Source organism: Jatropha curcas, chromosome 5 (assembly GCF_041381405.1).
Source record: "Jatropha curcas cultivar XTBG-Jc1 chromosome 5, XTBG_Jcur_1.0, whole genome shotgun sequence".
NCBI classification, from domain to species: Eukaryota; Viridiplantae; Streptophyta; class Magnoliopsida; order Malpighiales; family Euphorbiaceae; genus Jatropha; species Jatropha curcas.
In genome coordinates this window covers 21,174,074-21,197,615 of record NC_143155.1, presented here as the reverse complement: position 1 = coordinate 21,197,615, position 23,542 = coordinate 21,174,074, and the positions used below count along the sequence as shown (strand labels likewise).

Here is a 23,542-nt window from a genome sequence, read left to right as displayed (position 1 = left end):
CTATCACAATACTTTCCAGATATAAGAAAGTTGGATAGTTTATTTCCTGAAAAATTAAATTGATAATGCAAACAAAACATAAACATTTTATACACTTTTTGAAAAATTGTATTTTTTTTTTAGTCAACTTACCCCAATCAAACATTACCTTAGACAAAATCCAACAATAAAGAAACAATATTTATCACGTAAAGCCACCAGCAGCACTATTTTGGTTCTCCAAAGTCACTGAGTCATCCAAATTAAGTATATTATGATAAAAATATTTTTTAAACAAGTCCACCTAAATCCTTATTTTGAGCAACATGGCTACTTTCAAGCTCAGCCAAACTCTTTGCAACCAAAATAATGTTCAAAAAAATGAAAATCCAAGTACCAAGACCAGACCATCTTCTGTCCTTGTGCGTTCCATAACCCTATCATGGCCTGCCACAACTTCCATACGATTACTCCAAAAACGATCTTCCAAAACAAATAAGCTTTGATGTTATTTTGACTTAAAGATTGACTTTGATCCAATCTCGCATATCTTGATTAAAAAAATGATTATTTAGTCATCTCCTAAAAGAGATAATAATATCATTTTATATAGGGACGTGCAATTAGGCGGTTCGATAATCCAAATGGAATAATTTAGTGATAAAGAATATTTACAAATTAATTGTCATAGCTTAAATTATAAATTTGATCTTTCGCAGTGCAAACTCTATATGGATCATTAAAACGTAGCCCTCCATGTTCAATTTCTTTTTTCAAAGGTGATTTGATTTTAAACCGAACTCAACTGCAAAAATTGATAATCAAATGTAGACCTCAATGAAATGGACCTGCATTGAAATAAGTTTGAAAGTAGGATGGTCCCAAGTCTCATCTTTACAAAAATCTGTCTCAGAAGAAAGCGGAAGCAAAGAGAAAAAGCAATGGGATCATCATCATCAATCCAAAAGCGAACTCGCTGTCCATTACCAATGGACCACTTCAAACCATAAATGGTGATTAATGTAAGTACACAACACAACCTTCACTGTCAAAAATGGTGTCACAATTGTAGCTAAGACCATCTTTATCTTATCTTAAAGTTGTTTAACGACCTCCACTAAAGCCATTGATAAGGCGAGCTTCTTAAGCTTCAGTTCTTGCTCCAAAATAAACACGAAAATGGATCAATCCAGAGCCGAAAGCCTCATCCTCGTATCCCACGATCCAAAGGGCGTGGCTATCATCACAATCAACCGTCCCAAGTCCCTCAATTCATTAACCAGGTCCATGATGGTCCATTTGGCCCATGAAATCAAGGCTCTGGATATTGACGACTCGGTGCGGGTCATCATTCTAACCGGAACTGGTAGGGCGTTCTGCTCTGGCGTCGATCTGACTGCAGCGGAGGACGTCTTTAAAGGAGACGTGACGGATATGGAATCCGACCCCGTCGAGCAGATGGAGCGGTGCAAAAAGCCCATAATCGGAGCTATTAACGGGTTTGCAGTTACTGCCGGATTTAAAATTGCCGTAGCATGCGATATTCTGGTAGCTGCTAAGGGAGCCAAGTTTATAGATACTCATTCTAGGTATAATAATACATTCAAACGACATTTTAATATTGAGTTGTTGAATCCAAATTGAATAGGGGTGTTGGGTTGCAGGTTTGGGGTGTTTCCTTATTGGGGATTTTCTCAAAAGCTTCCACGGATAATAGGACCTGGAAGGGCGCGAGAGGCATCACTAACTGCCATGCCAATAACCGCGGAACAGGCTGAGAAATGGGGATTGGTTAATCATGTTGTTGAAGAGAGTGAATTGTTAAAGAAATGTCGTGAAATTGCAAAGGCTATTATAAAAAATAATCAAGAATTGGTGTTGCGATACAAAGCTGCCATTAACGATGGGTTGAAGCTGGACTCGAGTCATGCTCTTTCTTTAGAAAAGGTAGATTATTTTGTTCTTGGGATCGATGTCTTTGCTTTTTGGTGTCTCAGTGCTGCCAAATTAAATTAACTGTAAATGATGTTTGTTTGGTGGTGTTCAGGATAGGGCACACGATTACTATAATGGAATGACAAAGGAGCAGTTTAAGAAGATGCAGGAGTTCATAGCTGTTCGTCGTGCAAAGAACCCTTCTTCTAAATTATAGATTTTTTCTTTTTATTGGCAAGCAGGAATGGAAATGACCCGACAGAAGAACGTGTGACTTAGAAATATTCAGAAATAAACAGCATAATGTGTGTAGCAACTAATTTCCACGACAAATTTGCTCCATTAGTAAATAAGAACAAGATTTTACGCAGCTGCTAATCATAATAACAAAAATAAGCTGCAGAACTAAGAATGCTAGAGCAATTTTTGTACTGGCTGAATTCCGAACAAAAAAAAAAAAAATTAAGTACCAATAAATATGAATACCAGAGAGATATTTCAGCACTTCAGAGCAACAAAGTAAGCAGAATAAGCAGGCATAAAAGGACACAAGCCAACGCCTAGACTTCCATATAATATGAGAAAACAGGTGCAGATTAGGCATTTTCATTCTTTGCAAGGTAAAGGGATCAAGAAGCTCATAGTTAATCAGCAAGAATGAAAACAAGAATTTTTTGAAACTTTCATTGAATTGCTATCATCTAAATTTTGAACAGTCGAGCTTTCTAGAGTCTTTTTGAGCAAGACGTGTGCTGACAAATTTACTTTTGTCAACAATCTATCACAATCAATGGTTTTTAAGATGCCTAATCCTGCTAACAATGTTTATCCGATCCATTTATGATTAAATTCCCAGAGGGCAAAGCATCGATGAAGTTCAGATAAACAAACTCTTAAGCCTTAACTTCCACTTGCTTTGGTCCATTTTCCTGTATCAGCAATCCAAGCCCCTTCTTCCTATCATCTTCCACATAAGACTTGTACTTATTCTGATACAATGAATTGGATGTCAAAACTCGAACATCGGAATTCCCATGAATCTCCAAAACTTCAGGCAAGCCATCAATGCACCCTTTTGACATACCCACATCAATCCTTATAGCCCTATTGTTGCAAACCCCATTAATACCGGCCTTCTGAATAGTATGTCCCATAATCATCCTCTTCACCCCTGGAATTGTAGCAAGAACATGTTCTAAAGCAGAACAATCACAGTTTTGTGGCACCTCATCAGAAAACTTCCTCAACCAAACCACTGCATTTCTCCCTCTGCAATACTTAGGTGCAGATCTTTGCATTAACCCATTAATCCAATCCCTGACCTCCTTATTCATTCTCTCCAATCCATAATCCACATGCTCTGCTAATAACCCGCCATGAACAAAAACTGAATCACCCACAACCAATACAGTCAAATTCTTGGACAGAAATTTATTAGCAATAGGGCCATTAGGTCTCAATGCAGCTATTCTAGCTCTGATACCATGAAAGCACTCTTGTTTAACTCCTTTAAAACTCAAAGGAATTCCATCAAAGATATCCTTTGGTTTTTCCAATCCCACGCATAAAGCTTTCATTTTGTCACCTAAACAATACCAATAAGCCCAATTCGTAAACTCCTCTAACCCTAATTTTGTTACGTATCGAAAATCACCTTCCACATTCATAATCTCATGATTGCCGTTCATAGTAATCAAATTCCCTCCACTCTTCACCGCTTCCCTCTTCAATTTCTCCAAAAAATACAGAATTTTCAATTCCTCACCACCTCGATCAAGCACATCACCAATTTGAACCACCGTAGCAGATCCACCGGACCACCGGTCAGATCCATCAATTAAACCGGCCAGCCTCAAAGCTTGTTTAGACTTCTCCAAATCGCCATGTAGATCTCCGATTGCAACCAGACGATTGGGAGTGGGGTAGTGAGTTCTAAAATTGGAGGCTTCATTAGAAGTAGTTTGTTGATTAGGGTCAACGGGAGGCAAGAAGAGGCCGCCACTGACAGAGAAATCGACAAATGTGTCAACAAAAGAAGAAAGGAGACTTGGTATGTCTTTGCATATTGGGTTTTTTTCTGTGTTGTCCATTGCTTCTCCAACCTCAAAACAATGTCTGCGTTCTGATGATTTTTGAAATTTTGATGGTTTTTTACTTGTCAAGAAAGAAGGCTACATAGTCCAAACTCCAAAGGGATCGGAGACGAGAGCGCGCCACATCTCCCATCACATCCTTCTAAATGGGCCGGGTGTTGGATAGATACTTTTCAACCCGACCCACCTGGTGATTATTCCTTCCGCCTCTTCATATCAAACAGCCAAAAACCCCTAAAACCCTATTGAAGCTGTTATAAGGCAAACATACCCAAACAAACGCCAAACTCTCCGATTTGTTGCAGGACTTTCATCGAGCAATACAATGGATCACATAGCAGCGCTTGAACAACAAATGGTGTCGGAGAGATTGAGAAAGAAGCTTAGCGAAGTCAATACAGCTGCCCAGACACATCTCTCTCCTGTCCAAGACCACATCAATTTCACTCTTCAGGTTTGCTTTCTTTATCTGTTCTTGCTGGTTTACATTATTAAGTTCCATGTAATATAATTAATATCGTACTAGAAATGTGATGTCCTTTTTCTTGGAAATTAATATTTCTTTCTGTATTCAAAAAATTTTATTAATCCTTAAGAGCAAACAAGGAAATAGAGCCACTTCCTTCTAGGAGGCATAAAACCCTCTAAAGCTTCGAATCTGTTATATGCTTATATATGTATTAACACAGACAATTCTCCATTTATAAATTTGCTTTGCTCTGCTTCAAGTCTTGCTTGTTAATTAGTGTTCTTTAGTTTTCGTTTACATATATTCCAGTAATGGAGCTTTTCTCCTTTTCTTTTGAAGACTTTAGGCAGTGAAGGAGACATGTAGAATACTATTGATCAAACTATCTTCCACAAACTGCTAAAGATTGATGATAATTGTTTTAATGATGATCAAGAATTGGAATCTTCATTTATGAAAATGTTGTTGAGATTGAAGAATTACTCAATTGGAATTTTCCTTTTATGATTGTTGAGATTGAAAACTACTGAGTAGTAGTGATGATTGTTCTAATAATGCTCAACAATTGGAATTTTCCTTTTATGAAAAGGTTCTTGCGATTGAAGACTTACGAAGTAGTGATAATTGTTCTTATGAAAAGGTAGTTGTTGTTCTAGTAGTGATCAAGAATTGGTATTTTCCTTTCTAAAAAGGTTGTTGAGATTGAAGAGTTATTGAGTAGTATTGATGATGATCAAGTGATCGAGAGGGAAATCATATAAATATCCCACTTCCGATCCTGGTTCAGCAAGAAAACCTCAAGATTGGTGGTGAAGATGGAGATCATGATCATAATTATGATTATGAGAGTGATTTAGATAAAGAGCTTATATTTGTTGCTGATTCTTACATTATGTCTTTGCATCTCAATTTGTTTTTCTATGAATTTTGTCAAATATTAGCTAGAATGGGAAGTCCTTGAACAAGAAAAAAAGGGTGTTTATTGAGTTCTAAGAATTAGGTATTTGACTTCTGTTCAAGGATAAATATATTTTATGAGATGTAATTGATTATGCTGTATGAGTCTATTTGCTTTTTGTGACTTTCTTTTTCTGCTGTTCTTCAATTAGTCTGCTTTAATCCGATTATCGTTTTTGAGGTTGGTGTTGATTTGTAAAAAAAAAGGAAAAAGGTAATCCTAACTCATTTAATATAGCTCTTTTTGTTCGTTGATTAAGCTCGACTACAATTTAAAAGATGTACAATTAAACTTTTTCTGAGAAAAATTAATTAAAAATAAATCTACATCATTTTCTTTTCCGATTATTTCGGTTCCAACTTGAATCATCTATCATATTTTTGTAATCTGAAAACATGCACATAGTAGTTTATCTGTTGTTCATTAAACAGAATAATAAAAAAACTCTATTGTGGGGCGTGATCCCTGACAGAGGCCCTTTAAGCTCAAAAAAGAAAGAAGGGAATTAAGAACAAAGGCTCCTCTAGCAATTACTCAATCTGCAAATTTTATTCTTGCTGGTTTTATGTTCATTGGCCTTTTTTCTTACGTGGGTTTACTTTAATTTCTGATGGATGATTTTGGTCGACATTGCTTTTGACATTATTGAAATTTAACAGAGAAAATATTCATAATTTTTCTTATGTTTTTCTTTTTCCAAGTTTTTTTGCAACCAAACAAAGGTTATTTTGTTTTTGCCTATTTCTTATACTTATTAATAGAGTTGGATATTGTTTGAAACTGTGAGTTGTTGCAGAAAGCATACTTCAAATGTGCACATGAATGCTTTGATAGGACAAGAAGGCAAGAAGAGATTAGCAATTGTGTTGAACATTGCAGTGTCCCAGTTCTTAACGCTCAACAACAGTTTGAGAACGAGATGGCCAAGTTTCAAGTAAATTCATCTCCTTTTCTAACTTTTTTTAAAAAAAATTATTTTCACTGAGTTCTTTGTCATTAAATTAATGTAACACAGGAAAGGTAATTTGACATGAAATTAGCAATTCTGATTCTTGCTTGAGCTTTGCAAAAGTGAAATAAATAGAGCCTCAGGATTAACAGTTAATTCTTTTCTTATTCTTTATTTTATGAAACATGTAAGCTGGGCAAGTGCAGATGTTTTCACCTTTTTCTTGCCATATCCCGTATCATCTGTAGTTTTAAGCATATCTTAAATGACAATTAGATGAGAGCAAGGGGTTCTCAACCAATGTGCAAAATAGTAACTCCAAAAATCTACAATTTTTCTTATAAAAAGTACAGGATACTTAAATATATATAATTTAAAGGGAGATATCTTCTTCTGTCCATCTATTTCAATTTCCTGTGAACAATCCAGGAAATAGAGGAAACTGAAGAAGAACAAATTTTCTTAGCTCCTTTCATGAGAGTATTGTATTCTTCCAAGCCCATGAATCTCTTTCGACCAGTCTACCACAGTCCAAGTAATATGGGTTCTGAATGTGCCAATTCTCTGTGTACATAAGACGTCTATCCTGAAAGTAATGCAGTAAGAGGTGGGTAGGGGTTCAGCCAGGTATTTAAAAGTGGAAGTATCTATTGATCTTCTCCTATCTTTGTGGATTGCCTGTAGTGAGAATCTTTTCCAAATTCACCTGGTGCCATCTCCCATGTTTTAGAGGTCACAATGCTGCATTTCATGGTTTTGGCATCATTCTTGCAGAGTGACAGAATTTTGTGTTCTTGTCATGGACTTTGAGTTTGTATTTGTGAATCAAAACATCCAGACCTGAGAATGAGCGAATTGGTAGCATCATTCATGTTGCATAGGTGCAGCCATGGAAAGAGAAAACAAAAAATAAACTCAGATCCTCATGAAAGTACACTGAATTGGAATGCCAGGCTTATTCATTATGTGAAATATTCAAATGTCCATGCTTTCTTTTACTCTTGAGATGGAATAACTAGTAAGTGTTCCATATATTCCATGTATAGGCGTTCCTTCGTTTGCAAATCTGAACCATGAGTTGCTCTAGTGACCTTTCACATTAGGGCTGTGTTTGGACCCATGGACACAAAAAGAAAATTGAAAATCTGGGGCTTTCATGTTTGTTGCATATATAAAATTCAGGTTTTTTGAATTGTCAAATTTATGGATGGACTTGTATTGTTTTACTTTCTGCTAAAATTTGTATTGAACATAAACTGTGTGTTTATATCTTATTTCCATAGGTTTCAGAATTCCTTGTTGGGTTAGTGCTCCATTTTTATTTTATTTATTATTATTTTTTTTTTTTGGAGGAAGCCTTTTCTTCTTCCTTGTATGGGTTGTTTCAATTTTTCTTTTGTTTTAAATTGAATGCAGGAAAGGTTGAATAGATCTCTGATGGTCTGCCAAGACAAGTACGAGGCAGCTAAGCAACAAGAGATAGGATCTGATGCTGTGAATGCTCTGGAGTCATGTGTTGATCAGTCAATCCAGGATAACATCAAGGCACTACCACATCTGGTTGGAAGATTGAAAGCATCTCTCTCCATCAGAGATTAAACTAAACAAGAGTCATTACAATGTTTCTTTTTTTTTCCAGTTACTAAATTCCTGGGAAAGTGATATAGAATTGGCAGAGCATCAAGTTCTATTATGCTGTGTCTTTCGAGGCAGGAAGAGACAAAAGAGGCTAATATATTGTGTTAAATACTGCTTACCAAATTGTTAAAAACTCTGATCTCAGGCATTGCGAGAGGTTGCCTGCTGTAACAGTATTTTATTCATTTCAGCATCTCGTTTTTTTGGAAAATCTCTTAAAAATAAAAATAAAATATTTCATTAATCTGTTTACTCTCTCACATAGCGGTTGTATGCCTGAATACTGATAGGCTTGCCAAACTACTCTGTAACCGGTCAAACATTGCAGTTCAAATGTTCCACATTTATAGTGTATAGTCCATTTTTTTAATGGACAAATATGGAAGGATTAATTTACAAACTGAGGAACTAAAATTGCTAATTTAAAACATTGAAAGTGGAAATGTACAGAAACAAGCCTCAAGGGTTGTTTTGTAGTTAACCTGCTAAAACAATATGCATTATAATAGAAATGTATAATATCAATTTAGTTAGAACATTCAATGTTAATCACTTACAGAGCTGCTGTGAGAAAAATGAGAAATACATTAACAAAAAAACTTAGATTCTTTTCATTGTCAATATCAATTAAAATCAAATGGACTAAAATGTAATATTCCCAAGATAAACACAGATTGCTCAAAAGATAATATTCGTCTCAGAATACATTATTACACTTACATTATAAGATCAGCCCTTAATATCATCCTAGCCTCAAGATTCCGGCTTACTTTTCTGCTCTTCAAACTTATCTATAGCAACCTGAAGCTCATCTGTACCTCCAACAGCTCTCATAGTGTAAAAATAAACCCCTAAAACAAATGCTGACAATCCGCCTGCAACTATCAGATTCTTGGTCCTAGGTGCAAGGCTCCTATATCCAGAAACTCCAGTCATCTTTGCAGCCAATATCACTGAAAAGTTAACCAAGAAACAATTTAGGGAATTAGACTTGTTTATCCACGAGAGTTTAAAATGCCAGATTCACAATTCCTAGCAGATAAATCTACTAAATTTTTAGAAAAAGAATATGCAATCCAATCTCAAGAAAATGGATGAATACAGAAAACCATGAATTTAACAACCCATGAAATACAAAACAAAAAACTAAAAGTTCTTGAAATTCAATAGCCTGGCAAAACTTGAGATTTTTAAAGAAAGAAGCAAGTAAGTCTGGATTGATTTGGAGATTCAAATTTTGCAGTAAACCCAACCCAATTTGGAAATAATAATTTTTTGTGAAGTGCAAGGGTGTAGCCTTCTTTTCTAAACAAGTTAGTTGACCATCAAAAACATAATCCTCTATCTCTCCTCTCATCTCTTATACTCTTTGATAAACAATTCATATTACCTTCATCAATCTTAAATCTAATCCAAAGATGAAGTTCATTTTTGCCCTAAACAAGGTTATCAAAGTCACTTACTTAACTAGAATTGAAAGGTTCCCTAATTTTGGAACCTAATATTAGATCACAAAATCACAAGATTTTATAGAAAAACAAGAGTACTATACATAACAAGCATTAAGTACAAAACCCATAATCCAACCTGCAATTACTTGCAAGCATACTGATTGAGCTAAGCAAATTGTTAAACCAACATACAAAATTAGATATACAAAAACCATAATACAGAAAAAAATTAGAATAAAAAGATTACAGTGTACAAACTCTAGCAAATATAAAAGTATAATATAGTAAACAAGAACAAATCCTAAACAGCCAATGACCTCAATTGGAAACCAAAACATAAATTAGCTTGAATAAAGGATTGAGATTTTATTACCTCTAATCACATAACCAATAAATCAAAGCATGTTTAACAAATCTCAGACTAAAATTCAAAATTCACAGTTACTAAAATCTAAATTTCACATACCCAGACAAACAACTCTTAAAGATTCAAGTAAAATACAAATAAAGATAATCCATTCTCAGTTAAAATAATGATAATTTATTTTTCTTTTAATGCTACATTTGTTTTAACAAGAATTTTATAGATGCTTAACCAGAACCTATATAATTAACTTAAACCAAATCTGTCAAACAGAACAATTTAAACACAAATACGGCAAAAGGCAACAAGAAAATGAAATCAATACGTAGCTAAATGGTACAGAAAATGAAATCATACATGAAGAAATTAAAAAACTAAATATTGAAAATAAAGCGAACAGAGACGAACCAGAAATTGTGAGACTGTTAAGCTTAAGCTAGAACCCCTCCGCTGCTTTATTAACCCTTTCCTTTCGTTCTTCGTGCTATTAGTATTTGGAGCTTCATAACCTCAACTGGAGTTGATGTACAGGTTGGGCCGGGTCAATTTCAGCCTATTATTGATTTTTCTTTCTTGGGCTAGCTTAAGTTTAATAATAATAATAATAATAATAATAATAATAATAATAATAATAATATTTATAATTTTGTAAATATAAATCATGTAAATTTTAAAATATTAATAAAAAAGAGAATAGATATAGATATTTCAAATAAATATTTTATATAACATTTTGTTCAGTGAGCTTAGTAGGCGTACAATGGTCTGGTTCAAGGCGGTTTGAAGGAATTTTTATACCAAGTTTTGGTTTATGAATTTTTTTGAATTGTTTTGAGTTACAAATCCAACTGAATTAATTGTGTTGAAGTTGCAAAGTAATCTAAACTTATTAAAAACAACAAACAAAATTATATGAATTCTTAAACTTTTGATGCACTTTAGAATCCTCCTTACTCCAATTTGGTATATTAAATTGGTTACTAATATAAATTAGTCTTTTCCTCGGGTTTCGTATGCGGATGTTATATAATATTTAAAAATAAAAATTTTATTTTTATTATAATTAATAATTATTTTTAAAATTTAAATATTCAATTTATTACTAACTAATGTCCAGAAAAAGAAATAAAATAATTTTTTCTCATATTATTGAGAAAGAATCAATATATTCACATATACAAGCATAAATCAATCAAGTTTATAATTAAGCTTAGAATTTGAAATTTTTATAAATATTTTAATAGATTTTACAAAAATCTTTTTAAATATCAATTATTCAATTCATTTTGAATAAATAATCTAAAATTCAAGCATAAATATAATAAAAATTAAAATTTTTTTAATAAAATTTCATAAAAATTTGCCCGAATAAGTTGAGAAGTACTATCGTCTCTGTCCATAACTCATAAAATTATAACTTAGTTAATCATCGAAAACTGAATACACTCTGTAATTTTCTTATCATCATCACCACATTAATCAAGCGCATATTAATAAAATGCCATAAAAATAGTTTATAATGTTTGCCAATAATTCATTTATTTTCGTTAAAAGTATGATTTGATTTTCTTTAAGGTTTTATTTATATTAAAATAAATATCTATAAAAATGCTATAACAGTGAAAAAGGAAAATAAAGAAATTAAATAATAATTATTTTAAAAAAGAAAGTGAAAATTTTAAAATATTAATAATATCATTAATTTAATTAATTATTTAAAAAATGAAAATAATATTAATGATATTAAAAATAATTTTTAAAGATATAAAACTTATTTTCAGCTTAATAGATTAACTTTTTTGCCACGTAAACATCTTAATACTTTAAAATTGTGCCATATAAATTTTTGTGCCTTATTTTTTATATATTTATATAAATAACATTAATGTGTGTATATATATATATATATATATATATATATATATATATATATTATTAATGTTGATTATTTAATAACTTTAAATAAGTATATTACCTAAAAAATTTTTAATATATAATTAAATTATTTATTAACTAAATTTTATACCAACAAGCAACTCATGTTCATTTCTCACGTTATTTTAACCTAATTAGTTTATCCTTTTCTTAAAACCAGCTCCCCAGTTGTAACCTCACCAAGAAAGTTTTCATTATCACAATACTTTAGACTTGGAAAAAAAAAAAAAAAAAAAAAAAAAAAAAAAGCTTTGACTGATGAAAAGATGATCTCAGTTTCTTAATTATTTTCTATCAATTTCCTTGGTTTTCTTCTGTTTCTCCAACAGGTGCTAATCTGCAAACAAACTGGGACAGCAGAAGAGTCATTTGCTGATTTCAAATTCTAAACCAATCACTTAAACCTGGTTCTAGTACCATAGACTAACAAATAAATTAGTTGTCTAGATGAATGCAAGACACAATTCAAGTTTAATAGCTGTATAAATAATACTCGTATAAATAACAGCAGCAAAACCGGAGATAGACCCATCGCATGATGGCTCATTGTAGCTAACACAGATGATGTTCATGTTCTTGATTATCTCGTCACTCTGTATCCCTACATGATGAAAACATAAATCAATTAGATTAAGGGTTGACAGGAAGAGAAATGGGAACAAAAAAACATGGTAAAAATATTGTCCACATGCATTTCTCTCTCGCTTAATTTAAAAGCATCTTAAGCTGAAACAAGACAATATGCCTATGTTACCACAAGTTAGGATTGTCAACTGGTTTAGTTGAACTACACTATAATTTAAAAAAGTTTAACCTAAGAAAATATTGGACCACAATGCAAACATTAAAACATATAACTCTATTAGCATCTTACAAAATAGATTTGTATAATATATGCAGAGTAACAACCTTTTCAAGTTTAAAATTTCTACATTTTGGCCAAGCAGGCTGAACAGCTAAGTTCTCCTTTTCCTAAGTTTATTTCAAATTTTAACAAGGCCCGCTTGTCTTGACCTAACCCAATTTACCCAAAGATTAGCCAAATTGTAACTGGGTCTCTTTTCTTCCATCAAACTTAATCTAGTCTGAATTCACATAAATATCCACCCGGAATTTTCAAGGTAAATAAAATGAGTTACAGGCTTAACACAATTCAGTTAACAATCAGACAATAAAAGCAAAAGTAAGAACACAAACCTTAACCCGTTTCAACAGATCCTTTGCATTAGCGTCATTCTTGAAATGATCACGCACAGGCTGTGGCAAATATCAAGCATACCATCAGCTTCCAACATAAAATAAGATACACCACACAGCAAATCTCACTAAATAAAAATAAAAAAATAGAAAAGGTATTGCATGGAGTTTTGATGGGATTGAATTAAAAGCTAATTAAGGTAAATGAAAGGCATGGAATGAAATGTAAAGAGAGGTTAATTAACATTTCTCTGGGAGTTTTCAAAGAAATGGGTGTAATACCATTAACATCTTTGCATTCCATCCTTTAACCTCCATTTGGATGTTAAGAAAAATGGGTATGGATGTCAATGAATGGTTAACATTCAATCTGTAATAACTTCCTTTTGCATCCTAAAATCACCGACAAATGAGGTTAGGAGGTGTCCATTTACATCCCACCCTTTAACACTTCTCAACTTGCTTTCGCATAATGTATAAAGGTAAACATGCAAACGACACCACTGCAAATTTGACAATTTTTTGAGAATGGCACTTCTGCAATTCAAACACTTTGATGAACCTGTCCACTTAATCCCAAAAAAGAGACTTAAATTTTTAACTGCACTTTCCTTTCCCACTCTTTCCTTTAATGAAACCTTCCCTTGCCTTCCACTCAGGCCTCAACCCATCTAAACAGGTAGTAATAGTGCATAGAAACGATAAGGTGAAGGCTATGAATACACAAAAGATAAACCAAAAAGACAAATGGACGTCGCAAGAATAAAACTGAAAGAAGATGGATCCCCTTCAATAAGTTGAGAAAAGTCATATGTTAAAATCACATACACGAAGCAAACCACTTTTGAACATGTTAAGGGTTTTCACACAAATAAAGATCTTGGAAGGTTTCAGAAGTACATAATTGCAAAGAAAAGAACCACTATTCAAATACTTTTTTTCGAAAAAAGAGAAACAAGTTTAATTAAATGTTCCTAGTTTTTTCAACTGCCACAATTAGATAAACCATAGAACATCCTTCATATCTTTTCTTTCAATTTCACATATATTTTCCATTTCAATTATGACAACAAGATTGCACTGAGCCAAGTGACACACATTCTTATTCTTAAGATATTGAAGGTCGCAAATATAGGTCTAACATAATTATTTACATAATAGAGGCAGAAAAGGCTTACCTGCAGTATCTCATTTATTGCTTTAGACAAAGCAGGTTTCAGGTCACCAGGATGCAATTCACCACTTTCATAATCAGCAACAAGTTCTTCAAAGCTTTTATAGGTCCTAAATTAACAAAAGGATGTAAATGCATCAAAATGAAGCTCATTGAAAGTTTAGCAACACAATATCTATTACAATTGTCAATCCAAATGCAATAGTTCATGATGAGTAAATATTAACATATAACAGTGAGATGACTGTGATGAGCCGTAGAACCTAAAGCATATGCAATGATTAAGACAGAGAAAGGGAAGAGCTGAAGTAACTGGAAGGCAAAAGGACATTCTTTTTCTCCCCTTCTCCTAAGAATTAAATCTTGACTTTGCTAAAAGAAAAACAGGCAAAACGGAACTGGAAGGTAATACAACTTACTTTTCTCCACCATTTTCTACACTTCGCTCCACCTTAAATGCATTAAACCATGGGATAATAATGAATTTGATATATTCTAGACAAGGATTGCCTTCAACAATCTTTGGAGGACAGTATGCTTTCTTTATTTTCACATTTACTTCCGCCTATAACAGCAACAAAGAAGACTAATAAAGTAAATAATAATAAAAGACTACTGCAGTAAAATGCAATCTTTATACATAAGACAATTCCGTTCCCATCCATTTTCATGTTATTTATTCTTCCTTGTATGAACAGAAACATACCTCTTCATCTTCCATGTAAATGGCAGAAGATGGATCACTTTTTGACATCTTTTCTTGCCCTTGCTGTAAACCTGGAAGCATGTCTGCATTTACAGAAACCAGAGTCAAAAGAGTAGTCAGAGGAAAAAGAAACAAAGTAAGCTCATCAAATCAGTTTTACAAAAAAGTTTAGGAAAATACGATGAGATAAAATGATTGGCTTGTTTTTCCTCTTGATGTCATCACAGTATTCTCTTGCAAGTACATTAACTTTTCGTTGATCCATGCCCAATTGACAAATGTCAGCCTGTTGGGTGAAAAAAATTGGAACAAATGCAAGTTAGGATTTAATGGACGGCATTTAATGATGTAATAAACAAAAAAATGGCCATCAGGCTCAGCTTGGTTCGCCTTATTTCAAAATTGTAATAAACAAAAAAACTGTTGTTGACTTAAAACCAAGCTGGTTTCGCAGTTGATGCACAAAATTGAACAATTGTTTTCAGCCCAATTTGTGCAAAATTGATATCCTAAAGGGATTAGCAGTTAATAACACAAATGCAGCCCAAAGTCCACTCAAAATGTCTAAGCTGACTTTTGAGGAGATGGAATATTGCAAATTATATCACGATCAACAGGCAGCAATCTTCATGCAAAGATTATGGACTTATGTTTAACTCAGTTCAACTTGGTACAGCCCAATGCCTAGTAGTGTGTTGCTTGTGCTTTCATCTTGCTAAAGATGAAGGGTATTATTTTCTACAGATACTAATAAATTTATCAATCACCTTAGAACTAGCCACCCAAAAGGATGAGGACTCATACGACTAATCAAAAAATCAGAAACATTAAGACCTTTCAAAATCCAACTTAACTCCTACTTACAGGATATATACTATCAAAAAAGACCAACGCCTATTTAAGAGATTCATCAGAATGTTTACTGGGCCTTACAGCCGAGATCTTTACATTACAACATAATAAGCACAAATACCTTGAGAAAAAATATGTCAGCACACTGCATGCATGGATAAAGAATCTGGGCTGCCGTCAGCTCATCCTGCTCACTGCGACCCATTATTTGAACACACCTAAAAAGGATAAAAATTCATTATTTTTCATTCACTAATGATTAAGGTGATTTCATATGAAGCAAAATGTCAATCTCTATTCCAGACTTTACCTCATTATCCTGGGAAGCTTGTTCCTACGAGCTATATCCATTACAAGAGGCCAATACTCAGATGCTCTAGAGTTAATTTCCTCTGAAGACCATAAAAATTCTACTTTATCTCCTTCAAGATCCATACCAACTGCCTTCCATATCTCAATTAAATAACGTCCAACTGTTTGAATTTTCTTCAAGTCGCCTCCCATTTTGTTGTTTAGCTGAGCAAACCAATCAGCAATCCAAATCTTCACCTTGCAGCCAGCAGAAGTCAGTTTGTTCACACTGATTGTCTTCATAACTCCCTGTTTAGCAACATAAAAAACCCAAAATTGAATTTTATGAAAATAATAAAATTAGAGGAAAGAAACATTTAAAAATAAGAAGGTGACAAAACAATTTAAGCCAAAAACTAAGTTCTGATGAAATCAAGAGAGAAAGGAGCTTACCTGCGCGATGTGCATTCTTCCAGAAGGCTCGAAGCCATCATAGCAAGTAGGTTGGGGCTTCTTGGAGAGAAGATTGAGGAGCTCATCTTCTTGTATACACTCTTCTCCAACGCTTCTCACGATCCGAAACCTCTCTTCTGCACTCATCCTAACTTTCAAGAACCAAGATGACCATTATCTTCAATGCACAATAAACAACTAATTTGAACTGTATATATACATAGAGAGATAAAAGGAGCTTACTGGGAGGAAGAGGACGCAGAGACGGTATTCGAATCGGAGGAGTTGACGGAAAGAGACTGCATCTGCTCCGACGAAGAGATTTGGTCCCCTTCTGTTGACATAGTTGACAGAGAGGAAATGGAGGCGGAGAAGGAAGAAAACTGAATCAGATGGTAACTGTAAGTTTATTTAGGGAATTAAATTGGAAACTGTGGTTACTATTTAGAACAGTTGAGCCCAGCCCAACTAATAAAAGTAAATAGCCCAAACCCAAAGCAACTCTCGAAAATGGTTTGATTCACATCAAGGTCCATATAAATGGAAATGCTTAGAGTTTCACTCGGACAAAGAAATAAACAGCAGAATACATAATCACAGAAACAATCATCAAAGCTATCAATCTTGAGCTTGGCATTTTTAAGTATTGGATTTACTACAATAGATAATTACCTTATTGACTGTGAATGTGACCAAGGAGAAAAAAGAATAGACAAAGGGGATGAAGAGAGAAGTTTGAAAAAAAAAAAAATTATAATTTTTTTTCTCATAATATAATTATATTCCTTTCTATTTTAATATTGCTCAAATGGTTTATCTGATCCAAGAAGTTGCAATTATATATTGGCTGTCCTAATTTTATGGATTCAAATAAATAAATTAAAAATGGTTTTATTCTATTATGTCACTAGCCAACAAAATTACCTGACCTTTTTTCCCATTCTTGGTGCAATAATTTTGCTTTTAAGTAGAATCAAAAGCGGTGCTGTGACTTTCTAATTCTGCAGAACCGTTTGTGGGTTAGCTATATTTACAGATTCACTGCATTTGGTTGGTTTGGCCTTCCAATTGCAGTAAAAATTTGGCTTGTATTAAAAAAAAAAACTAAATCCAATCCGCGCGATTTGGTTGAGGATGTGAAATTTGAATTTTTTTAAAGATATTTATCAATTTTGCGAGTACTAAATATTTAAAAGGTACCTTTTTTGTATAGCTTGTAATATTATTTTGATCCATTTAATTAGCATCTAATGAATAAAAAAAAAAAACTAATTAAAAGTTGTATATTAATTTAATTTGATCGTAGTATACTATATATAGTTTATAAATGGCATAAACAATTATTTGGAGGATAATATAAAGGATACACGTAATGGCACGTCAACTAATTTAAAGTCTTTGAGAGTATACGTGGAAGAAAAAGTTTTGCAGGGTTGACAAAGACAAATAAGAATAATATTCATCGAAGGATAGTGAAACTTCCTTCCTATTACATGATTTATATCAAACAAGTACCTTATGAAATTTCATAGATGAGTAAGACTCGCACTTGTGTTTGAATATATATATTTTTTAATCCGCTCGGTATTCGATACAACCGGCTAATCCAGATTTGGAGACGTTACTTATAGGATTCAGTGTCTCATTTCACTGGACCAACTAGTAATTAGTCTTATATTTGATAGTTTGTTTATAATTATGATTAGTGATTACAAGTAAAGGTGTACACACTCGAACCGATTAAATTAAATCGAATAAAATCAGATGTAGTTTAGTTTTCATAGATAAAATTAAAAATTTCTTTAGTTTGGATTGATTTTCGTAAAACTCAAAAAATAAGTTTAAACCTGTAAAATAATAGTTAAAAATAATTGAATTGAACTTGTTCCATTACGTTAATTTGAGTTAAAAATTTTCGATATTATATATATATATATATATATATATATATATATATTCAAAATAAATACCAAATAATTTTATACAGGTCGTTATATTTAAAAAAATTGGATCAGATATTTACATCCATTAGACTAGTAAAATTAAAACAAATTGAATTCCTCAACCATAGCCAAGGCTTAATTCTGCAAGTGATTAATATAAAAACATATAGAAACAATTACAACAAAGAGAGGGTGGGACAGTGATCAACAGTGACACTTTATCCTCTTTTAATATTTTATTTATTGCTAAAAATTATTATAATGTTATATATTTGAAGAAGTCAAACCAATTGAACTGACCAGTTCAAAATAGTTATTCAGTTTTCAAAGTATTTTCTACTTTTCTAGTCACATGGTTCAACAATAGAATAGTATAATGCTTTTTCTTCTTCGAGACTTTCCAACATCTTGAAAAACAATGCTTAGCCTAAACTTCTGAAACTTGAAATATAGCACTTTTGTCCATATTTTATTACTATTTTTTTCTTATCACGTGGCTATCATATCAGTCCCAGTCCCACACCACCGTCTTGCATGCTTTTTTTCTTGACCTTTAATATTATTTGTCTAAAATAATAATAATTTTTTAAATAAAAAGTTAATTCAAATGTTATGTTACGAAATACTATAAAAAAATAGAATTTAATATTTTAACTAATCAAAACACTAAAAATTATTTAAGAAACTGTTGTTAAATATGGCCTAGGTAATAGTCTGGTTTGTATTTTATTTTTTATAATACTATAAGGAAAGAAAGGTCTAATGTTTAAATTCTCCTATAAAGTTTTTTATTATAATTTAGTGAATTTAGAAAAGAACTACTTTATATTGTGTTGAGCTGACTTCGTCTCCAACGAAATAAAAACAAAATAGATGGAGTAGGCTTTAGATGGGAATAAAATCAATGCTTCTAAGTATTTAATTAACATAATACTTATAAGCCATTTTCTCTAAACAAGGAATCATGTAATTCTCATAAAAAATTAATTAATTTTGTTACAATCTAGAAACAATACTGGGAGGGACAAACCCTACATAAAACCTGCCGGTGGGTACTTCTTGAGGAGGAAGCAAAGCCAACCGGGCACCAACTTCGGCGGCTGCATCGGCTGTGTGAGTGCCTTTACCTCTGGTCATAGACGTCTGAGTAAAGCCCGGGCAGAAACAATTGATACTTAAATCACAATCTTTGTATTGTCTTGCCAAAACCCTAGAATATGCATTTAGTGCTAGCTTTGATACTGCATAGTCCGTCCATGTTCGTGGCCAACCCTGACTTTCCCATGTCCCGTTCTTTACATTTTCAAGAAATAAACTTACCATTCCTTCAATTTGCTGCTCTGATAAATTTTCACTCAGTAGCATCTTTTTCATGTTAGGGTTTCTCATCTTCTGCATGGATAAATTAATTGGAAAATGAGATTATGATCAATAAATGTTTAATTATACTATAACCTTTTACATATTATTCAAAGGGTAATCTTCTAATATCATATTAATAGTCTAATAATCAAGTGTTTTGTCTTGTGGTATAAGAGACCGGCAGGACGAACCCAGAAATTTCAGGTCCTGGGTCCGGCCCTGGAGACAGAAGATCAGGATTTTGAACCAGAAAGCGTTGTCTTGTGATTGTGGTAATGGAATTTAATTTAGATAAAGATCAAAGAAAAATTATTTTTGACTCACATTGATAGAACCGAGTCTGGAGCTCATATTAAGGATTCGACTAATAGAATTTGATCGACGAAAAATTGGCAAAAGTGACTCAATCAGCAATTTAGCTCCATAGTAATTGGTTTTTATCACAGTCTCTGCATGATCTACTGTGTTGTCATGGATGCCATTGAATGATACAGCAGCATTATTCACCTGAAGATTGTCATAATATGAATTAAACACTAGATTAATTAAGCTAATTTTCTAATTAATTATCAATACTCTAAAATATATGAATATATTTTTAATAGGAAGACTTAATTTTAATAAATATAAATATATTAAGGAATAAATAAAATACATATATTAAATGTGTTCAATTACCGGAGAGAATCTCCATATTAGATGTACAGAAATTTTAAAATTTCTATCTTTCATTTCGTGTACTCTCTTTTCATCTGGCTCATTAGATTGATTTGGACATGTAATAATATTCTCTTTTGTATGTTTTAGCTTATTTAAAAACATTTTTAATTTAACAAGTGAATTATTAGTGCAAAATACCAATTTTATATTACTAATATTTTTTTATCCATTTATATATTCATAAATTATTTCTTAAATATTATGTTAAAGATAAATCATATATTACTAATAAACTATTAATTAGATGTACGAGACAAAATAGATTTGCTTCAATTAATATGTTTCAAGTATCAAATAATTACACAAAAAAAAAAAAAAAAAAAAACTTCAATTTATATATATATATATATATATATATATATATATATATATATGTTTCAAATTGGGAAATATCTTCAAATTATTAAAAGTGCCTCGTTTTGCATGTTATCATAAAATAAACAAATTAAAAATTCACATGCTTAGAATTTCTCACCAAATAACAAAACAATTATTTTCTTATACTTCGTTCTTCCGTATTTAATATTTTTCAATTTTTTTTATAATTACGGATATGTTTCTTTTATCAATTAAAATATGCAGAAATATATAAATATATATATCTACACACACTAAAACATCACTGAGTTGCATGTGAGACCGTCTCTTCTAGCACCAAACATGCAACAAAGATATAATATAGTACATAAATTAATTCTTGTCCTTATATATACAGCCGTGAACGATTTAACCATTATTTAGTAAATTATCACAATCATTATATTAAAATAAAAGTACAATTAGTTAATTTTTGCATATATATATATATATATAGTGCCACATAAAATTCAATTTTTACAACAGTGAAAAATATAAATTTAATTCTTATGAAAGTAAGAATATAAGTCGATTCTCGAAAAGCATATTTGCTGAAAGGAAAAAATTTTTTATATTTTATAGCTCAAAGAATTACACCTTTTGATTCTATTTAAAAAAAAAAAGAAAAAGAAAAATTCCCTTCTTCTGTTTGTTTTCAGTAAAATGACATTAGTATTCTTTTTATGTCAATTACCATTACTTTATTTATGGGCGTAATGCTTGGTGCAAGTAAATCTTTGGTGCGTGCACATAAAAGGAATAATGGTCAAAGTAATGACTTTTCAATTAGTTCATGTACCTTAAAAGCCTTATAATAAATGGCAAGCGTCAGGAAACTTACAAGAATATCCACGACTCCAAAATCTTTCTTAAACTGCAAAACGAAGGCTTTAATGGAAGCAGAATCCGATACATCAAGGCGATACAAGTGCACATTTAGATCATCACCGCCATGGCTTCTTCTTAGCTTCTCAATAGCCTTATATCCTTTCTCCACATCTCTAGCTGTTAAAATCACTGTAAGTCCTAACCCTGAAAATTGCTTCACTAGCGCAAACCCAATCCCTTTGTTTGCTCCGGTTACTATGGCTATAGTATCTTTTGACCACCACCTGCTCGACAAATCGTTACACCCAAAAAGGAAAATGAGAAATTTTTTTTTTCTTAGTTAATTTGGCTCTGGTTAATATTCAAAAACATAACTTGGAGCTATGAACACGGTCTCACTGCCAATGAACCAAAACTCATTTGTAAAAAAATGAGAGATACTGTAAGGTCAGATGTTCGAAATTTGAAGTCTCTATTTCTGAGACGTCTTTATCTGAATAACATCTCATCTGAGCGTGGAGATACATGTTCAAATTAAAAGGAAAAATAAAAGCAATATGAGAGTTCTTTTTTTTTTTTTTTTTGGCAAAAAGAAAAGAAGGGGGAGAAGGGGATGAAGAAAGAAGGGGAAACCCCTAAAACAAGAAAATGAGAGATATAATCACAAATGAGGGATTTTGTTTCGTAAATCTCCTAATGCCAGCTGCACATAATGTTCACAGACTGGATTGCAAACCTAATATATATATATATATATATATATATATATATGAATGTTATGATTCTTACCGGCTAGAAGAGGAGAAAGGAGGAGAAGAGAGACAAGGGTCTAGTTCTTTAACTTCCATTGTTGTTGCAGAAAGAGGTGATGTCAATGAGAGAGGAGGGTTTGTTGTTTTGGGGATGGAGATGGGGAAGTGAAATGGGAAGCAATGCAATTGGTGTGGATATATATAGAAAAGAAATGAAGTTGATAATAGAAATATTTTACTAGAATAAATAAAAACAGAAGGAACATGGGAATCAACATTTCTTAACTAATTTTAGGCCACCAGAGTGGGCTGTGTGAAACAGAAAGGATGGCAAAAGGCCCTATTCCCCCTGCCCCACTCATGTTCAAACCATGAAGCTTCTTTTTTATTTGCGTTTCAATTGGATTTTGACTCATTCACGTGGAATCCCTCGATTTCATTTTGAATTAAACTATATTTAATAAAATCGAATAACTAAATTTTGCTAAATTTGTAAACTGAACTGAATTTTAATTAAAAAAAAAAAATCAAAGCAAATCCAATTAAACAGAAATTTTTTATTCAATTTTTTTTTTTTTTAAATTCAGTTTAGTTTGATTATTCATCTAAATGCATTCTAACGGAAGCAATCAATGAAAATAAAAGTATTAAAAACATCATAATTTAGGAATCTCATGGTTAGGTTTTGAAAACGAAAGTCTTTACACGTTGGTTTGACTACAATTCAAGGATCAACTTTTTTCCTAATTAATATTGAGTAAATAGTAAATAAGAAGTTTTAAAATAATTATTTCTAAAATTTTGATATACTAGCTATTCATCCTATTTTAAAAGTCTCAAGAAATCATTAATATTCAACATGTATCATTTTCAAGGATATATATGAAAAAATATGAAAAGAAATACTAATTTTACTAGTTATTTTTAAATTGTGTGAAAAAAAATTGGAACTATAATTTTGAAATGGATGGAATTTTTTTTTTCATTAAAGAAATATAGAAGTTTGTGCTTAGATACTCTCATTGTATGGAACTAATACTATCTATACATTAAATTAGTAATTAATATGAATTGGAAATTTACCTGGTCCATGTGGAGAAGCATTTATATTGACCCAAAGTGAAAAGTAGGAACTG

General features: G+C 32.1%; 6 protein-coding genes across 7 annotated transcripts; 2 read left to right on the top strand and 4 right to left on the bottom strand.

The window, feature by feature from the left end:
* The first annotated feature begins 867 nt into the window (after window positions 1-867).
* On the top strand, window positions 868-2,284 carry LOC105636694 (putative enoyl-CoA hydratase 1, peroxisomal). 2 transcript variants are annotated; one of them, XM_089721472.1, is made up of 4 exons: window positions 872-1,001; window positions 1,080-1,568; window positions 1,644-1,926; window positions 2,027-2,284. In XM_089721472.1, exons 2-4 carry the CDS (start codon window positions 1,159-1,161, stop codon window positions 2,129-2,131), a joined length of 798 nt encoding a protein of 265 aa, XP_089577598.1. In that variant the 5' UTR covers window positions 872-1,001; window positions 1,080-1,158; the 3' UTR covers window positions 2,132-2,284. The 2 variants fall into 2 exon arrangements, with proteins under 2 accessions (XP_012075418.1, XP_089577598.1); XM_012220028.4 differs by having other exon boundaries at window positions 868-1,568.
* Window positions 2,285-2,572: 288 nt separating this feature from the next.
* On the bottom strand, window positions 2,573-4,118 carry LOC105636691 (Calcineurin-like metallo-phosphoesterase superfamily protein). The gene has a single exon (XM_012220026.4). It carries the CDS (start codon window positions 4,002-4,004, stop codon window positions 2,808-2,810), a length of 1,197 nt encoding a protein of 398 aa, XP_012075416.1. The 5' UTR covers window positions 4,005-4,118; the 3' UTR covers window positions 2,573-2,807.
* LOC105636693 (uncharacterized) lies at window positions 4,088-8,265 on the top strand. The gene is made up of 4 exons (XM_037637899.2): window positions 4,088-4,197; window positions 4,313-4,461; window positions 6,231-6,368; window positions 7,800-8,265. The coding sequence occupies exons 2-4, from the start codon at window positions 4,333-4,335 to the stop codon at window positions 7,980-7,982; spliced, it is 450 nt and encodes a 149-aa protein (XP_037493827.1). The 5' UTR covers window positions 4,088-4,197; window positions 4,313-4,332; the 3' UTR covers window positions 7,983-8,265.
* A 343-nt stretch (window positions 8,266-8,608) lies between these two features.
* LOC105636690 (cytochrome oxidase assembly protein) lies at window positions 8,609-10,403 on the bottom strand. Its single transcript, XM_020680314.3, has 2 exons — window positions 10,245-10,403; window positions 8,609-8,974 (listed from the first exon to the last, which is right to left on the bottom strand). Exon 2 carries the CDS (start codon window positions 8,955-8,957, stop codon window positions 8,775-8,777), a length of 183 nt encoding a protein of 60 aa, XP_020535973.1. The 5' UTR covers window positions 8,958-8,974; window positions 10,245-10,403; the 3' UTR covers window positions 8,609-8,774.
* Window positions 10,404-12,120: 1,717 nt separating this feature from the next.
* Window positions 12,121-16,847, bottom strand: LOC105636689 (tyrosine--tRNA ligase 1, cytoplasmic). The gene is made up of 10 exons (XM_089722118.1): window positions 16,688-16,847; window positions 16,445-16,592; window positions 16,011-16,300; window positions 15,822-15,918; window positions 15,029-15,134; window positions 14,849-14,931; window positions 14,562-14,707; window positions 14,147-14,252; window positions 12,969-13,028; window positions 12,121-12,372 (listed from the first exon to the last, which is right to left on the bottom strand). Exons 1-10 carry the CDS (start codon window positions 16,786-16,788, stop codon window positions 12,352-12,354), a joined length of 1,158 nt encoding a protein of 385 aa, XP_089578244.1. The 5' UTR covers window positions 16,789-16,847; the 3' UTR covers window positions 12,121-12,351.
* A 2,484-nt stretch (window positions 16,848-19,331) lies between these two features.
* Window positions 19,332-22,728, bottom strand: LOC105636688 (NAD(P)-binding Rossmann-fold superfamily protein). Its single transcript, XM_012220023.4, has 4 exons — window positions 22,444-22,728; window positions 21,668-21,938; window positions 20,074-20,256; window positions 19,332-19,779 (listed from the first exon to the last, which is right to left on the bottom strand). The coding sequence occupies exons 1-4, from the start codon at window positions 22,500-22,502 to the stop codon at window positions 19,384-19,386; spliced, it is 909 nt and encodes a 302-aa protein (XP_012075413.1). The 5' UTR covers window positions 22,503-22,728; the 3' UTR covers window positions 19,332-19,383.
* Window positions 22,729-23,542: the final 814 nt, after the last annotated feature.

Bases quoted from the DNA above. Each gene is read 5' to 3' on its own strand.
- LOC105636694 (XM_012220028.4), top strand. From the start codon at position 1,159: ATGGATCAATCCAGAGCCGAAAGCCTCATCCTCGTATCCCACGATCCA. The intron at 1,569-1,643 runs GTATAATAATAC...GTTGGGTTGCAG, and splicing joins TTTATAGATACTCATTCTAG to GTTTGGGGTGTTTCCTTATT. The intron at 1,927-2,026 runs GTAGATTATTTT...GGTGGTGTTCAG, and splicing joins ATGCTCTTTCTTTAGAAAAG to GATAGGGCACACGATTACTA.
- LOC105636691 (XM_012220026.4), bottom strand. From the start codon at position 4,004: ATGGACAACACAGAAAAAAACCCAATATGCAAAGACATACCAAGTCTC.
- LOC105636693 (XM_037637899.2), top strand. From the start codon at position 4,333: ATGGATCACATAGCAGCGCTTGAACAACAAATGGTGTCGGAGAGATTG. The intron at 4,462-6,230 runs GTTTGCTTTCTT...GAGTTGTTGCAG, and splicing joins ACATCAATTTCACTCTTCAG to AAAGCATACTTCAAATGTGC. The intron at 6,369-7,799 runs GTAAATTCATCT...AATTGAATGCAG, and splicing joins ACGAGATGGCCAAGTTTCAA to GAAAGGTTGAATAGATCTCT.
- LOC105636690 (XM_020680314.3), bottom strand. From the start codon at position 8,957: ATGACTGGAGTTTCTGGATATAGGAGCCTTGCACCTAGGACCAAGAAT.
- LOC105636689 (XM_089722118.1), bottom strand. From the start codon at position 16,788: ATGTCAACAGAAGGGGACCAAATCTCTTCGTCGGAGCAGATGCAGTCT. The intron at 16,301-16,444 runs GTAAGCTCCTTT...GTTGCTAAACAG, and splicing joins GAAGAATGCACATCGCGCAG to GGAGTTATGAAGACAATCAG. The intron at 12,373-12,968 runs GTTTGTGTTCTT...TTCATCATGTAG, and splicing joins ATCTGTTGAAACGGGTTAAG to GGATACAGAGTGACGAGATA.
- LOC105636688 (XM_012220023.4), bottom strand. From the start codon at position 22,502: ATGGAAGTTAAAGAACTAGACCCTTGTCTCTCTTCTCCTCCTTTCTCC. The intron at 21,939-22,443 runs GTAAGAATCATA...TTTGTCGAGCAG, and splicing joins CCTTTCTCCTCTTCTAGCCG to GTGGTGGTCAAAAGATACTA. The intron at 19,780-20,073 runs GTGAGTCAAAAA...TTATCCATGCAG, and splicing joins CCAGACTCGGTTCTATCAAT to AAGATGAGAAACCCTAACAT.